The following is a 17,672-nucleotide window of genomic DNA, read 5'->3' on the forward strand; positions in this document are numbered from 1 at the left end:
GCCTTACTGTAACCTTAAACTGCTTATTTCTATGCCATGTGGTCCCTTGTGTCTCATATTTTATCATACCATAGAACTAAAATACACACATAAGTCTGGAATTAGTAAATATTTCACCTTTAGTTGAATGAAGTTGAAAGAGCAATTAAAGTATGCAGTTTAAAAAAACTGAACTTCCAAAAGGTCCAAATTCTAGAATTATATGTTTTAAATAAAATTAATTTGACAGAATACGTAAAATACAATGTAATCTTGTTGCTTTATTCATAAAACACATGGTAAATAATTACACTTGATGTTTAATCTAGATTGAAAGGTATGAAATATCATGCTTCGGTTCATCTAAACTGGAGCAGAACCATTTTCATATTCATATGGAGTACATTCATATGACTAAAGACAGAAAAAAAACGAATTTTGTTTTAAATTTGAACTTAAGAACTTTATTGTGAATCCCGTTATTTGATTCAATAGATATAGTTATTATATTAGATAATCTGATGAGTGGTGACCCTGTACAATTAAACATACAGTGTGATGATCCTGAAAATACAACAACGATACCAACAACACATGCATCAGCAACGACAAAATATAAAAACAAACAATCATCTACCGACAAAATAGCTTCGACAGCAGACACTAAAGGGAATGCTAAAACGTCCACTGTAACAACGAAAGGATACAATAAAGAGGAAGAAATTGCATCGACAACAAACACTAACGATAATTATAAAACGTCCACTGTAACAACGAAAGGATACAACAAAGAGGAAGAGGGTAATGTAAATCATTTTAAGATGTAGTTAATTTAATATTAGCTTGAAGCAAAACACAGAAACATCAGTTATATTTTCGTATGTAGACTTCTTCATAGTAAAAAAATACAACAAATACATTAAATTCAGTATGCATTATATAATATACACAGTAACAATATCTCTTCCAATCTGAATTTGAAGTATCAGAAATAAGTGTGAGAGAAAAATACAATTGTCTGTAAAACCTGTCTTTAAACTTAATCATGAGTATTTTGTTTTGGTCTATGTATCGTTATATGAGACCATAAGTATTAAGAGAAACAAAGGAAATACATACCATTTATTGTTCTTATTGCCTTGATAGTAACAATAATACAATAGTACAGACAAAATATTTCAATATGATATTTAAGTTGAAAGGAATAGTTTGCAATTTCTTATTTTACAGATGATCATTTAGAACTGTACATCTATATAGGAGTGGGTGCAGGAGGAATGCTTATAATTATAGTTATTCTAATGATTATACTTTGTATAAGGTAATTGCAACTAAAATTATTTCATGATATGTGTATATTTGCATACAATCACTAAAATATGGATGTCACTACGATGGTAACAATTTGAAAACATGTAAGACGTACTGTGTTTGTTGGTTTCTATTCGCAGCTTTGATATTTCGTCAGACTCAATCAAAGAAAAGTAGGGTCGCGCATTAATAAATGCCGATGAGCCATAGCATATACGCGCAGGTTTAATACCAGCGAATTCATTTGCTTCTTATTACAAAATTTTAAATTAAAAAAACTGAAATTGATAAAAACGTTGAAACGAATCATTGTAATTGCCGAAATACTGACAACTGGTCGCCTTATATCTTCCCCATCAAGCAGTCAACCAGAAATTGTATCTGCAGTAAATCCCATTCTTGATTTAAAATCACCAGATATGCTTATGGTCAAATGTTGGGATAGGTTAAGATGTATAGATACATTTAAATTATATCAATTTAATTCAATTTCATTATACCTTGCTGAAGATAACACAAATAGCCGCACACGCGATGTCGTTAGGCCAGACTTATTAAATCTTGTGAATTAAAAATTATCTCATAACATTACCGACATGAGCGAAAAAACATTTTTTGTTGCATATTAATTTCTGAATTTCAAAAAATGAACAAATATGTATTTTTTAGTTTTTAATGATCTGCAAGATTATTCACAAAGCATAAGTTAACTTACATACCCGTCAAATTAACGGAGATGTTAATGGGAATGTCCGTTAAGATTTTTAAAAGAGGTTTTCACAAACGGTTCCGCAAATATTGTGATATTAGGTCTGTTTGTAGCGTGTATAGGTATCATCGGTTTTGAGATTGTTCAGTGCTCAATACAGTATAAAGACTGCTTATTGACATTTTTATCACAATAATGTAAAGAAGTGAAAGTCGCTGTTTGATTCTTGGCCAAGTCAACCCAAAGACTTTAAATGTAGAATTTGCTACGTCTACCCCAGCATGTGAAAATTGAAGAGTGAGAGCACAGGATGGGCTGTTTATTGTAAGAAAAATGTGTCCTATTCGGGTTAATATGTCTTCCTGTGGAATGTTTCAAGGTGAGCAAACGTGTTTCTTTAAAACAAATAAAAACAATAATTTATATAGTAATACTAATACGGAATGACCAATAAATCTAAAAAAACTAACAGCTTTTGAATCCTGAGAACCTTAATTAGGAGCATTAAATATGATTTCCGTGCGGATATCACATTTTTCTGAATAATCCGTCATCGAGATTATGCAAAACCTCAAGAGTAGACAGACAAATAACCAAACAAATATTTAACAAACCAGCCAAGTTTGTGGGATAAAAAACAAGAGCCATGATAAGAAGTATCAAGTTCACATTTTATCGTCCTGACTATACATTTAGTATTCGAAACTGTACGTTCAACATTCACTAATCAATCAATTATCCTGGACATTATGGTCATTACGTCCAGGATAATATCAGTTAATGTGTTCAGATTGTCATCCTTTTGATAAACTAATAGTTTACCAAGTGATTAGTGATGGGAATTGAGTATTGGTTTAAGATCATCGTTTTGATTTGTTTTTAAATTAAAGAAAATTTTCAATTTGTTTATTATACTAATGGAGCAACATATTTTATTAAATATATGTCTATTGGAAACATCACAAAAAAAAAATCAGGAAACTGACAAAACTTCATAACCAGAAATTAGTATTTTGAGGAACAAACTAAGATGTTATCGTAAAATCTCCGAAAATAGGAAAACGGAACATTTGTCAAATGAAACTCTATTTTAAACATTACAAACAGAATTGTATACGGAAACTGGCATAATATCATGCCAAAAAATAACTATTGTTAAATGAAAACTAAGATATTATCATGATATCTCCGAACACGGGAAACCAGAAAATGTGTCATTTGTAATTTTTGTCATTATTTTACAAAATGAACACTGAATACGTTGAAATCTTAAAAATCTCTATTGTTTAACAACATTTAACCTGACCTTGGATACTTATTAATGGCACAACATAAGAACAAATTGTCAAAAAAGTTGGAAATAACTTGATTCATCAAATATATACAAAGCATAAAAAGAAACTCACAAAAAGACTAAAGAGACAAAGAACCGATATAATAGAGTACTCTTAGACTGGTACTTTAGTCTTTCGTCTTAATGTTACTTGTTTTTTTCTGTGTGCTTCTAGGTCATTGCTTTTGCAGACAGTTCATTCGGTCTTTACATTAAATCCATTGGATACGTACTGATAGATATATTATCTGGGATATATGTTATATTATAAGTTGTTATTATCCATTTATAATTCGTGCTGCCTCGAGATTTGTTTTCAAACGACCCGCATTTGAAGACAACAGTTATTTCATACTAAGAATCAATAATCTAAAATTGAAAAAATATAAAATCATGTGTATGTATATTCTCTACAAATTTAAACTTTAATTTCCCAAAGAAATTTAGTTGTTTGAGGCTTTTTTTCTATCACAAAATTAATATGGATAGTCCACTTACAGTCATAACTTAAGTACACCCCAGGATATAACGTATAAAGAAGCTAAATAGTTTGATGTACATGATATTAGTTTGTTTTACACTTCTCTAAATGAACATGCCATAATTTAACCTTTTCAAATTATTTAAATGGTTTATGTTGGAAGTTTCTTTTTATTATTATTCAGTAACTTTATTTATCAAGAGTGAGTTAGAATATTTATGAGTTATCAAGAAAATCTTTGTTTTTTGGGGGGATTTTTTTATTCTACTAAATTTGAGTTTTCTGTATGTTATTGTTCATTGTTTTTTGACTTTTTTTTTACAATAGATTTACTTATCTTTAATTTTAATGCACCTTAACGGGGATATTAACGTCTGTTAGATAACGGATGCTTTGTGAATTACCTCCTTGATATTTAATATTCCATATTTCTCTTTTTTTTTTTTTTTTGTAAATCATTTATCCCAATAAATGTTTATTTCGAATTTAAGGAACAGATCAAAGAAGAAAACAAAAAAAGAAGAAGAAACTGCGAATGACAGAAATGATCCTGATTCTGATAGTGGCGAATTAAAGGATAATATTCTATACGTTTCCGCAGATCAACAAGATATTATTGAAGACGGCAATTACAATACTGTAGATTTAGAAAAGAAACGAATAGTAAATGAAAGTACAAGATCTGGTGTAGAAGATAGTACAGCTGACGGAAACTACAGTTCAATAGGAGCTACTGATAATAGTCCAGATACTCGGAACAAACCAAAACCGGCCGTCAACTTTAGTGAATCGGACAAGCAAAGACAACAAATATCTACCTTTGAAAATAGTAATAACGAATATGCTGTGGTAGATAAAGGGAGAAAATCTGACATTATTGAACATGGTTCTCCTTTGTTAAGAAACAGCAGCGAAACAGACATGGAAATGTCTGTTTTAGATAAAACGTATGCAGTGGTTGATAAAACAAATAGGAGAAAAGCTGATGAATGAAGACAAAACAAAACGTGCAACAAAAAGTACGAATTTCCCGAAAATTACTTTTAATTGGAGATTTCGGACAGTACTTCAAATAATGCATGCAACCTGCAGTTCAAATGCGTTTTCAAACAAGCATATGTCAATAGGTAACCACATCCGATAACTGAGATGAAATGCCTCTAAACATGCTTAATGCTCAATGCGCTGTGTGTAATAAAGCCATGCTGTTTTAATCTCTACTCTATATTTGGTGAACACTATATAACAATATAAGGAATTGTTTTGTCATATTTTCAGATAATTCAACAGGTCAACTAATTTTTGTGTTTTAAAATAAAAGACATGTTCAGTATACTTTTTGTTGACATTTAAGTTAGTAAGTTACTTTATTCATTAGTTTGAGATAGTGAAAACAGAAAAAAGATCAACAGGTCATAAATAATATAAAGGAATCTATATTTTACATTTATTGACTTAATTTGGAGAATATTTGATATCTAATGTGACCAATTAATATGCACACTGATATCAAAAGTCAACAATTGTTTTATTATATGACTTTTTTCATCCATATCAAATTTTCTAGTATTTGCTCAAAAAATTAAAAAACAACTCATCAAAGATACCAGGCGAATACTTTTGTACGCCAGGGGCGTGTTTGGTCTACCAAAGACTCATCAGTGACGCTCGAATCCAAAATTTAAAAGGCCACATACGAAGTTGAAGGGTATCCAGGATTCAAATTACGAATTTTCAACAAGATATATAGTCTGCTTTGGAAGGACAGTTGCAAACTTTTATAAATTGAAATATTTAATAAGATTCCCTTTAAATATAAAAAAGAGGATGTTGTATGATTGCCAATGAGACAACTTTTCACAAGAGACCAAATGATACAGAAATTAACAACTATAGGTCACCGTACGGCCTTCAACAATGAGCAAAGCCCATACCGCATAGTCAGCTATAAAAGGCCCCGAAAAGACAAATGTAAAACAATTCAAACGAGAAAACTAATGGCCTAATTTATGTACAAAACAATGAACGAAAAACAAATATGTAACGCATCTACAAACGACAACCACTGAATTACAGGCTCCTGACTTGGGACAGGCACACACATACAGAATATGGCGGGTTAAACTAGTTTGAAGGCGCTAACCCTCCCCTAACCTGGGACAGTGGTGTAACGGTACAACATAAGAACGAACTATAATAATCAGTTGAAAAAGGCTTCTCATCATATGGGTACAAATAGAAATACATCTAACAAAAATACAGAGTGGACGTGGCCGGGTACTTGTACATCCCAACAACAAAAAGACACTAAATACAGATCTGAGAGTACTCGCAGTTACTGATAGCTAGTTCAAAGCCAATAACAACTAATAAAAAAATCATGCATCTAAGACTAAATTATCAATCGCCGAAAAAAGAACATCGAGAATTTGCAAGACGTCATAAGCCTAAGTCGTTGACGTTGCGTAGGAAAATAGCTATTTAGGTACCTGCTAGCTGTTCAAAATCTTTTATCGCACCTCGAGTAAATAGTCACATTGTGATTGGTTTAACGCCGTCACGTGGTGACCCCCTATGGGCCCGTAGGGGGTCAGTAGATTTCATAGGGGGTGTCATGGCGGCGATAGGAGATGACTGATGTGCCGCTTGATATTTCAGAACGGTATTTTAAACGCAATACCTTATCGATTCAAGTAATTATTTGGGAGTTGTCCCCCGTTGATCAGTATACATATCAGTACTTTAATTGAAGTTATCACCCGTTTCAAACAACATGTGACGTCATATTTTCGTCTGCAACAAAATGGAGAGATTCGGGACGTCAACACGTCAGGACATTGACGATAAAAGACGGAACATTCACTCCGAAAAGACACAAAAAGTAACAACCTATCTGCAAAATTGTTCAGGGAATATCTTACTAGTAAAAATCATGAAGCTGACTTTGAAAGCTTTACAACACAACGTTTGGATGAAGCGTTATCTCATTTCTACCTTGATGCTAGAAAAACAGATGGTTCCATGTATAAAACCTCTTCCCTGGAATCGATTCGACATGGCTTGAATCGCCACCTTAAAGCACCTGCAAACAATAAGGACTTTGACATTATTAAAGATGCAGCATTTCGATATGCAAACATGAGCTTTGACGCTGCAAGGGCTGAACTGAAACAAGCAGGAAAAGGAAACGTTGAACACTATCCAATTATCCAGGAATCTGACAGGGAGAAGCTGTACAAGTCAGTCTACTTTTCTACACAAACCCCCACAGGACTATTTAACAAAGTCCAGTATGATATAAGACTGTATTTTTGCCGACGAGGTGCAGAAAATATGCATACAATGACCAAGTCAACTTTTGCTTTGAAAACAGACCCAAATACAGGAATGAAATACATCGAAAAGATTTTAGATGAATTAACCAAAAACCATAGAGGAAATGATAAGGAGACAACAAGTGGAGTCATGCCAGAAGCTACAGGTACATTAGTTTATATATTTGATAATCATCAGGCTTGGTTAGTAATGTATCATTAATTACACCCCCCTCCTCCCAAAAAAAAAATAATAAAAAACAATCCCAAAATATTGGGTAATTTAAAGTTAAAGAGTCCCACCCCCGAAACAAACACAAAATGAAAATGTAACCTGATTATCCACAGACCATCTAATATCTTATTTGACGTGTCGTGAAGTGCAAAAGCATGGAATGGTTTGTATTTTTATTTTTCAATCATCAATGACTGCAGCACAAATAAAAAAAAAGGAATGTCAACATTTTCTACATATTTGTATACTTTAAAATGTTTTTTTTACTATAACTATATCATACAGAATTTTGTATTCCAGGCTCAATGTATTGTCCAGTGGAATCCATTATAAAGTATACAGGCAAGCTGCACCCTGATTGTGATAGGTAAGTGAATTTAACAATAAATAAAAGCTACAATCGTCAAACAATTTTAAACACAATCATAAGTCTTAGAACAAAAACCTCAAAAAACATGAAATAACATGGGTAAATAAAAAAAAAAAAAACACAGCTAAAAAAATTCACCAAAAGGATATTAAAGAAGGTATGTGTCATAATTGTTCTAAATGTCGAGAAAAGCCAGATTTTTATAAAGTTAATTCTTCATTTTATTCTTCATTTAAAAAAATTTCAGATTGTGGCAGCGTCCAAGGGACTGCTTTGTTGATGACGACAACGAAATAAGGTATTACAACGCACCTGTTGGGGAGAAAAGGCTGAAAACATTTATGAGTGACTTGAGTTTGTCATGTAAACTTAGCCAGAAATATACAAATCATTCCATAAGATCAACGGGAGCTTCAATTTTGTCAAAAAATAAGTTTAATGCTGCTCAGATAATGTCTGTTACCGGTCACAAATCCGTACAATCTCTATCCGTTTATCAACGGGTAGACACGCAAGAAAAGTTACAAATGGGACAAACTCTGGGAGTAACTATGGGAGCTGTGCCAGCCCAGATAGAGGCTTTACCAGCACCTCCTATTAGACCAGCACTACCAGCACCTCCTGTAAGACCAGCACTTACTGAAAATGGATCCATGGCACCTGTTCTTATTGAAGCAAACACTCCGCAGAGTTTGCATTCCGATTTCGAAGAATTCGATTTGAACGCTATATTAGGGGACTTTGATTATAATGAATCATCCATTACTGTTAGCAACACAAGACAAGCTGCCGGTCCACAATTATTTCACAAATGTAAAGTGACAATCATTCAAAATCTAACATTAAACAAATACTTGTTAGTTAATAAATTCCTATTGTTATTGTTATTATTTTTCATTGTTAAATTTTGATATTTTATACTAAACTTGGCAGAAAACGCTCTATGTGTGATAAATTCGTTATACGGTTCACTACTAACCCCCTACGGATCCTATGGATTTTACTAACCCTCTATGGATCCGTAGGGGGTCAGTAGCAAACCATATAACTTATATTATCGCACCTCGAGTAAATAGTCACATTGTGATTGGTTTAACGCCGTCACGTGGTGACCCCCTATGGGCCCGTAGGGGGTCAGTAGATTTCATAGGGGGTGTCATGGCGGCGATAGGAGATGACTGATGTGCCGCTTAGAATTTTCAGAACGGTATTTTAAACGCAATACCTTATCGATTCAAGTAATTGTTTGGGAGTTGTCCCCCGTTGATCAGTATACAATATCAGTACTTTAATTGTACTAAGGCCTCACCCCTATGGATTTTACTAACCCTCTATGGATCCGTAAGGGGTCAGTAGCAAACCATATAACTTATAATATATATGTTGTGTGTACCTCTCACAGTTTTTCCCGATATATAATGTTTTATATAAGAAGATTCTTGTTTTAGTCTATAAGAGAACAGAAATGCTATAATACTTGTATAAAGTATGCAATATTTTAGCTTTGGTATCTTCAGCCTCTTCTTTACCACTCAGTATGGTAATGCTATAACTATGCGTTATATAATTATTTTTCAACATATTGATCATATAAACAACATGCTCAAGAGAATATAAGTACTAGTATGTTTATATTTCAAAACAACATAAAAGATTATCGAAATAAGACCATAAAACATTACAAGAATCAATAACAGTTTCGGATATAACAAATTGTCTTCTTCAGATTCAGTGTCCTGGTGTTAAAGGATGATTTAAGAGTTGTTCAACCGTTCGAAATCCCGAACGTAATACAAATTAAACAATATTAAAACCAAAACAAGTGTGGAAAAAAGAACCCATAGATTTGCTTTCGCATTATGAAATCTAAATGTTCTATTAGGAAGGTGGCATGTGATATAAGAACCATTTTGAGGCATCTTACAATTACACAAACAATAAGAGTGTTTTATCTTTTTGAAATAATATCAATATTATTAATCGATGAAAAAATAATAGAATGACTAGTCCACGAATTACAATATCTGAAAAATTTCAACGAGTGATCGAACAACACAATATTTCCTGAATGCGCGGAGCAAGTGAATAGCCAGTGTTGTTCGATCACGAATAGAATATTTGCTTATATTTGAATTTTTTGATTTGTTATTCTGTTATTTACATTGACTTCTAATAAATGTTAATTAAACAAAATTGTAGGAACTGTATTTGTATATACGCGTTCTAACGTTGTGTTGATGCTACGTCTATGCCAATTACATGTTTTTTTTTGCTTGAATTCAATTTTACTTAAATAAATGTGTTATTCTGATAACGTCACTATGACATCACCAGCGCCTTATCATATTCATCTTTTAAAAAACAGTCAATTTTATATTATATAAGTAAAATTGAATTCAAGGAAATATAACCAAAAATATATTTTACTTATATTGATATATATATATTTATATATATATGTATATCTTGAAGCATAGACACATGATAAAAGTCGAAAAAAGAGGCGATAGAAACCAAAGGGATATTCAAACTGATAAATCCAAAACAAACTGACAATGCCATGGGAAAAAACCGAAAAACGACGAAATAAACAAATAAAAGTACACAAAACACAACACTGAGCAACACGAGAATATATTGCTCAACATGTGGCACCCTTCGTGTTGCTCATGTAAGTAAAAACCCAGTGACAAGTCTTATTCGGTAAGTCACATTATAGGAGATATGACGGTGATTGTGTTTACAACAATCGGAACAGCTGTGAAATAGAAAACACTATTTGAAGAGTCATTATGTAAATAAAGAGAACAGTTATTAACTGAAAGTGTTCACTAAATCATATGAATATTTCAATTATTTGATTTTAAAATAGATTGTGTAATACTTCAAGTTTTTTTGTTGTTTTTTTTTGCAATATTGTAATACAAGATCTACCAAGCTGTATTTATAGCTTAAAAATATGATTAATTTTTCACTTTGAAACTTCTTTTGTACACATTTTTTCTCATTTGCTTTTACGTAAATGTGATACGATATTTGAGGGCTTGCTAATGACGGAGTTTGATATGTATGTTAGCGTTCAAGTCTACTTCGGGGAGTATAAACGTATTTACACTTTTGGTATTTAGCTGAATTTTGTCTCCGAATGACCTTAAATCTGCTCCGAATAATCTTCTGACGTCAAGCAACAATCACTTTTTAATAGTGACGTCAAACTTTACGGGAATATGTGTGATTTTACGTAATGGCGGACAAATTTGCATACAGGTGTAAATACGTCTATTGTTACAGCACAACATAGGAAACACTTATTTGTTTGACCGAATCTGTATTTTTTATGAGCTAAACAACGGGTCAATCTAGTGGAACAGGATCAACTACAGGGGAAGTGATCGTCTTTTTTTTTTTAGTTTTATGTTTTTTGTGTGTTATATGTGTTTGTTTTAAGTTTTGAAAAAAACCTTGATAATTTTGTGTTTAAAAATACTTAGTATTCTCATTTCGAGGTTATGTTTTCGGTCAATATTACAAATTTTCATGTAACCATAGATTACGAATTTTGCACTGTCTAAAATGGGAACAACTGTTATCTACTTGAGTGGTATTGTATGGTCCATTATCATCGTTCTGTTTTTGGTTAAGTCATTTCTAATACACAACATTTACATATAATTGATTGCACAAAAAAATCATCTTCTAACATGTATGTCGTTCAAGACTATAAACACAGGGATGCAGGGATGCTATTCTTTAGCACGCATGTTTAAATCAAATTTAGATTAACGAAAAAAAAAATCTTTTACCTACATACAGTTCCAGTTCAATGCCCAAATAATACCATGATAGTATAGTCCTCGGTAAGTGTGTATATCCCTCGGTGAATGAGTATATCACTGGGTGAATGAGTATATCCATCGGTGAATGAGTACATCCCTCGGTGAATGAGTATATCCCTCGGTGAACGAGTATATCCCTTGGTGAATGAGTATATCCCTCGGTGAATGAGTATATCCTTCGGTAAGTGCGTGTATCCCTCGGTAAGTGCGTATTTCCCTCGATTAGTGCGTATTTCTACGGGTAAGTAACGGTGTTACATATTTGTGGGGAATGCCTTTTAAGAAGGTTTTTCTGGATTCCTACTCAAATTATTAAGATGACACGAATGGATTGATATTTACATCCATTTAAAAATTAGAAAAGTATTGTTTGCTGATCATTCCATTAACAATGATTAATAAATGTTCAAATTCAAATTTCTTAAATGCGGTTATTAAAGAAAGCACATTAGTCAAATTAGTTCTCAAAGCTTAAGCTTTATTATTGCAGTGGATATATGTACAACAGATCTTACAAGAGAAGTCGATAAAAACTGAGGTGCATCAGCAGACAATATTGCATTATTTGGTATGACACAACAAAAGGGGTGCACATGTAAAGTTATTTTACTTAACCAGGACAATATATATATATAGGATTTGAAACCCCGATGGTCACGTTGATGCGCGATGGTTTGACGCTGAAGTACGTTGTTGCTCACGCGAAGGTGGGATTGTGACGCTATCTTGTTGATAACTACGCCGAAGTGCGATGGTGGTAACGCGGAAGAGCGATGTATTACATAAACTGTATGCTTTTCATGTCGAATAGAAGTAATTTAATTTGTTAGGAGCAGTTTTTCTTCATTTTAAAATTTGTAAGTGGCTTATAAACTTTTAATACTACAAAACTATCCAGAGACCAAGGAGTGAAGGTACTTGCCAGTAACTTAAGACGAACAATCTTCTCTCTTGATTATTCAATCAATACTAACAACTCACAAATGCCAAAGAGACAGAGCTATGACCGTCAACATCAGAACCGTTCATATGCAAATAACTCTTTCCATCAAAGACCTAGTCACAACACACATCCAGGAAATGTGTTTAAAAATCCGGAGAGTGCTCAATTTCAGTCTAATAACAATCTGATGAATTCACTAGCATCAGCACTCTTGAGTGTTCTTAGCGGTTAACAAGGTTTTTACTTCATTCTAGTCAAAGGAAAGTTAGAGTTACTTCCCTTTAATCAGTATTATTATATTTTGTTAGAATCCGTATTTTATTTTATTTTGCTAAGAATTAAAAGGTTTATATTTGATATTTTATATGTAGATTATTACTCTTTTATCTTTTTTTATTTGTGTGATTAAGGATCCCATAGATAAGTTCAAAAGAAAATCAAATATTATGACAATTAAAATACCCAAATGTGTGTCTGTAAGTTCATGGAATGTACATGGACTTTATAGAAATATTAATGGTTATAAAATGAGAAAGTTAAATGACCAAAATTTCAGAGAAAACATTAAGTCAGATATTGTATTTCTATCAGAAACTCATTCTTTTTCTAATGATGTTTTATACCTTGAAGGATATACATGTTTTGTTAATTGTAGATCTACTGAAAGTAGTAGAAAAAGAGGGGGTTTAGCTGTATTTGTAAAGAGAACAATAATAGGTGGTGTGAAATTAGTTGATAAATCTTTGAATGACATGCTATGGTTTAAATTAGACCACACCTGCTTTGGTCTTAAACGTGATCTTTATATTTGTTTTGTGTACATATCACCCTCTAATTCATCATATACATTAAGAACTGGTATGGATAAAGAAATATTTGAAAAACTTGAGACTGATATTTCTAATCTTAACTCAGTACTAGGTGAAGTCAGGATAATGGGAGATCTGAATGCTCATATTGATTCGAAAGAAAAAGATTTTATATGCGATGAACTAAATGACCCTTGGGAAGATTTTCTTCCACCTAACTACATTGCAGATAATGTACAAATTAAACGAAATACTCTAATTCCACAACGTACAAATAGTTATGGAAAAAGTATCATAGAAATGTGTACTAGCTCCCAGTTACGTATTTTAAATGGACGTACTTTAGGAGACTCTATAGGGAAAGTAACTTACCATAGTTACAATGGAACCTCAATAGATGATTATTGTATCTGTAGTCCAACATTTCTATCAAATATACTGAACTTCAGAATTGAAGACTTTCATCCAAATACTTCAGATCACTTAAGGAATGACTATAATATATGACTATAATATTTGTTTCTGTCTATGAAGAAATAACATAAAAAATGTGGTGCACACTGAATGATCCGCGTAGCGGTTTATTTAAAAGTGTGCACCACATTTTTGAGGTTATTTCGAATAGACAGAAACAAATATTACAGTCATTCCTTATAATTTAATTCTAAATTCCATTTTTTTAGGAGTAAATCATGAAAAACGTTAATGACGTAACGGTCACGTGACAAAATTATGTCTATGAGCTGATAGACAAAAAACGTTCAGCCAATCAGAAGACGTGTTATTTCAAAATTAAATTATTGTCAAATAACCGTAAACATGTTTTGTAGTAATATATTGGGTCCTAAACAGGACATATGTAATCTTCGGAAATTGCCACCAGTCATAAGATGGTCTCCAATACGAGAGCAAAAATTTATTGAAAGCTTAAATTATGATAGTTTAAATAATATTTGTACAAAAACCGAAAAGCTGATAGCAAGTGAGAATGCTAATTACAGCACATCAGAAGTGGATGACGTGGTATCTGATTTTAATAAATTACTAAAGGGAGCAGCAACCCTAGATAACAGATTTGAATCAAAATTGCATAATAAACAAAAAACGAAGGAAAATTAAAAAACCATGGGTTGACAAAGACTGTGATGCTAAATATAGGCATATAAAAGCTCTCTGTAGAACTTTAGGTAGGAATCCTTGGGATTCTAGTTTGAGATTAAAAAATTTTACAGAGAGAAAAAACTTCAACAAGCTTGTACGTAAAAAACATAGGGTCTATAAAAATAAAATACTAAAAAATATACTTGACCTATCCGAGAAAAATCCTTCGGAATTTTGGAAATCTGTAAATTTATTAAAGGACAAAGCGAAGGAAGATCCTAGCTCCAATATTTCACATGATGAATGGTTGAAGTACTTTAAAGATTTAATGAATTTTCAACATTGTAATAATTTTGATGAACACATTAGTAGTATTGATTGTAATAATGATTGTTTAAATGATAGTATTACTGTGGAGGAGGTGTTAAAGGTTGTAAAAGACTTGAAGTTAAAAAAAACATCTGCTGGTTGTGATGGTACAACAAACGAAATGATTAGAGTGTCATGTGGTAAATTTAAGTTAAAACATATGTGTTGATTTTTAATTTGATATTTAAAAGTGGAATCTTTCCTTCTATATGGAGAGAAAACATCATTAAGCCTATATTTAAAGGAGGGTGTTTTAAATCTTCCTTCCATATACAGGGGTATAGCTCTTTCTAGCTGTTTAGTTAAATTTTTCTTAAAGATATTATCTACCAGGTTAGAGAACTTTCTTGAAAATAACAGTATATTTCACAAGGAGCAAATAGGCTTTAGGAAAAATAGCAGAACAAGTGATCACATTTTAACATTAAAAACTCTGATTGACAAGACCTTTCAAAAATCTAAACATCTAAGCACTTGTTTTGTAGATCTAAGAAAAGCGTTTGACACAATCAATAGAGATGGCCTTTTTCATAAGTTACTAAAATATAATATAAAAGGGTCTTTTTTTAATATTTTAAAAGATATGTACAAAGATGTCTCTTTCTCTGTAAAATTAAAAGAGGGACTAACACAAACATTTCCCTCATGTGTAGGATTAAAACAGGGTTGTATATTAAGCCCTACATTATTTTCATTGTATATAAATGAACTGGTTGAAACGTTTGACCACAAATGTAATCCAGCATGCCTAGAAGACATGCAAACAAGTGTCTTGTCTTCTTTATGAAGACGATTTAGTAGTAATATCAGAATCTGCATCTGGCCTGCAAAATGCTTTAGATAGATTAAATATATTTTGTGATAAATGGAATCTATCTGTTAATCTTATTGAAACCATGATTATAATATTCAATTAAACAGGGAAAATAATTAAAAAAACACAAATTCTATTACAATGGAAAACTACTAGAGCTGACTGATGAATACAAGTATCTAGGTATAATTTTTAAACCATCTGGATCTTTTACTACAGCAATTGATCAGTTATCTAAAAAGGCTAGCAAAGCTATATTTTGTATTAGAAAACTATTGTTTTCTGAAAAGATGAATTTACTACCACATTTAAAGCTTTTTGATTCATGTGTTAAACCTATTTTATTATATAGCAGTAAAGTTTGGGCTACTGTTAGTTTAGTGAAACAAAATACTACCATCGAGTCAAACTATGCAAACTTTAGTCCAAATAAGATTCAAATCAAATTTGCTAAATTTTTATTGGGTGTAAATAAAGGTGCTGTTAATAATGTCGTACTTTCTGAATTAGGTTTATTCCCACTTTCATTGTCAGCCCTTAAAAATACAACTAATATCTGGCTTTATATCATTAATATGAATAGTGAGAGTATGGTAAAGAAAGCATACAGTGAAAACTTTAACATGTCTAATGGTTTTTGTAGTAAAATAAAAGTGTTATTAGGTAAACTTGGTTTTCAGCATGTTTGGGAAAATCAAAATACTATGTCAAAGACAAAATTACTTTTTTCATTTCAAAAGAAATTAGAGGAGGAATTCATAAAATCCTGGAAACAAGCTCTTTTTTGTGACTCTAACAAAGATAGTCATGGTAATAAACTAAGAACGTATCGCAAAGTTAAAAATAATTTCGAATAAGAAAAATATCTCCTACTGGACCTTAACAAAAGTGTTATTTCTAAAATCGTAAAAATTAGAATTAGTAATAGCAAATTACTAATAGCAGTTGGCAGATATACTAAAACGCCTTTAGAACAGAGAATTTGTCCACTTTGCAAGGATGGAATTGAAGATGAATTCCATTTCCTCATTAAATGTAAAGCGTAAGAATTTAATAGAAATATACTCTTTCGTAATTTAAGTGATATAGTTCCATCTTTTGTTAATATGTCTGAACAAGATAAATTTAGTTTCATTTTGAAAAGTAATGATACTGACATTTGTACTGTATGTGTAGCTGGAATAAGCGATATGTATGATTCGAACATTCATTTAAAGCAAACATAATGTTGTTAAGAAATGTTGTAGTATTAAAGCTTATTGTAATAGCTTGAATTGATAATATAGTATGAATAACACCTCCATGCAATGAAGATATAAAATATGTGTCTCTTATCATTGAGAAAAGATGTCTCTGTATATTTGTTTTTGTTTATTTTTGTTTATTTTTGTATTTGTATTTCGTAAATGTCAGCTGGTATCATTCTTGTATTGGAATTTACACCAATAAAATTATTTGATTTGATTTACTACGAAAAATGGGGAGTGGTGATTAGTGGAGGAGGGAAAGTCAACTTTCTGTAGTGTTTTTTTTTTTCTCGAAATATACAAATTTGTGAAGGTACTTTTTTACGTACGATTGAGCGAGGTACACACGGGTCCGCAGATAGACTCTTCATATTATAAAATTACGGCAAACGACGAACTCATGAGAGGGACAAAGTAAAGATAAAATGTGATCGCAGAATTATGTCCACAGGTAGAAAATCAAAGAGAATGATCTCTCATTTAGTATGAAACTCTAAATAAGGACATACATAGACAGCAATGAATGCTATTATATCTTAATTATAGAAACAACGACTGCAGTAATTCCAAATACATTTATGACCCTAGTTCCTATGTTATAACAGGAGACCTTAACATCGTCCATGACCGAGAGCTATTCCTCAGTAAAGCACCTAAATATCGTCCCCCGTCAATTATCAATTGGAACCGTAACATCATCCACGACACACTCCGTACTTACTACACGAAATGGATAAAACGAGAAAAAGCTGACAAAAAATTCTTAGATTCTTTGTTTAATTTAGTAATGAACAAAGTTGATATTCGTATTAAACATTTTA

The 17,672-nt window shown here is 31.9% G+C and overlaps 1 protein-coding gene across 2 annotated transcripts in view; it reads left to right on the forward strand.

Moving 5' to 3' along the window:
- The window catches only part of LOC127725212 (uncharacterized), a 62,113-nt gene extending 56,967 nt beyond the window's left edge, over positions 1–5,146 (forward strand). For both annotated transcript variants that reach the window (XM_052232065.1, XM_052232066.1), the window contains exons 4-6: positions 493–780; positions 1,210–1,300; positions 4,305–5,146. In XM_052232065.1, coding sequence (XP_052088025.1) covers positions 493–780; positions 1,210–1,300; positions 4,305–4,806 — 881 coding nt within the window. In that variant the 3' untranslated portion in view covers positions 4,807–5,146. The remainder of the gene's footprint in view (positions 1–492; positions 781–1,209; positions 1,301–4,304) is intronic.
- The last annotated feature ends 12,526 nt before the right edge of the window (positions 5,147–17,672 follow it).

Source organism: Mytilus californianus, unplaced genomic scaffold (genome assembly GCF_021869535.1).
Source record: "Mytilus californianus isolate M0D057914Y unplaced genomic scaffold, xbMytCali1.0.p SCAF_15, whole genome shotgun sequence".
NCBI classification, from domain to species: domain Eukaryota; kingdom Metazoa; phylum Mollusca; class Bivalvia; order Mytilida; family Mytilidae; genus Mytilus; species Mytilus californianus.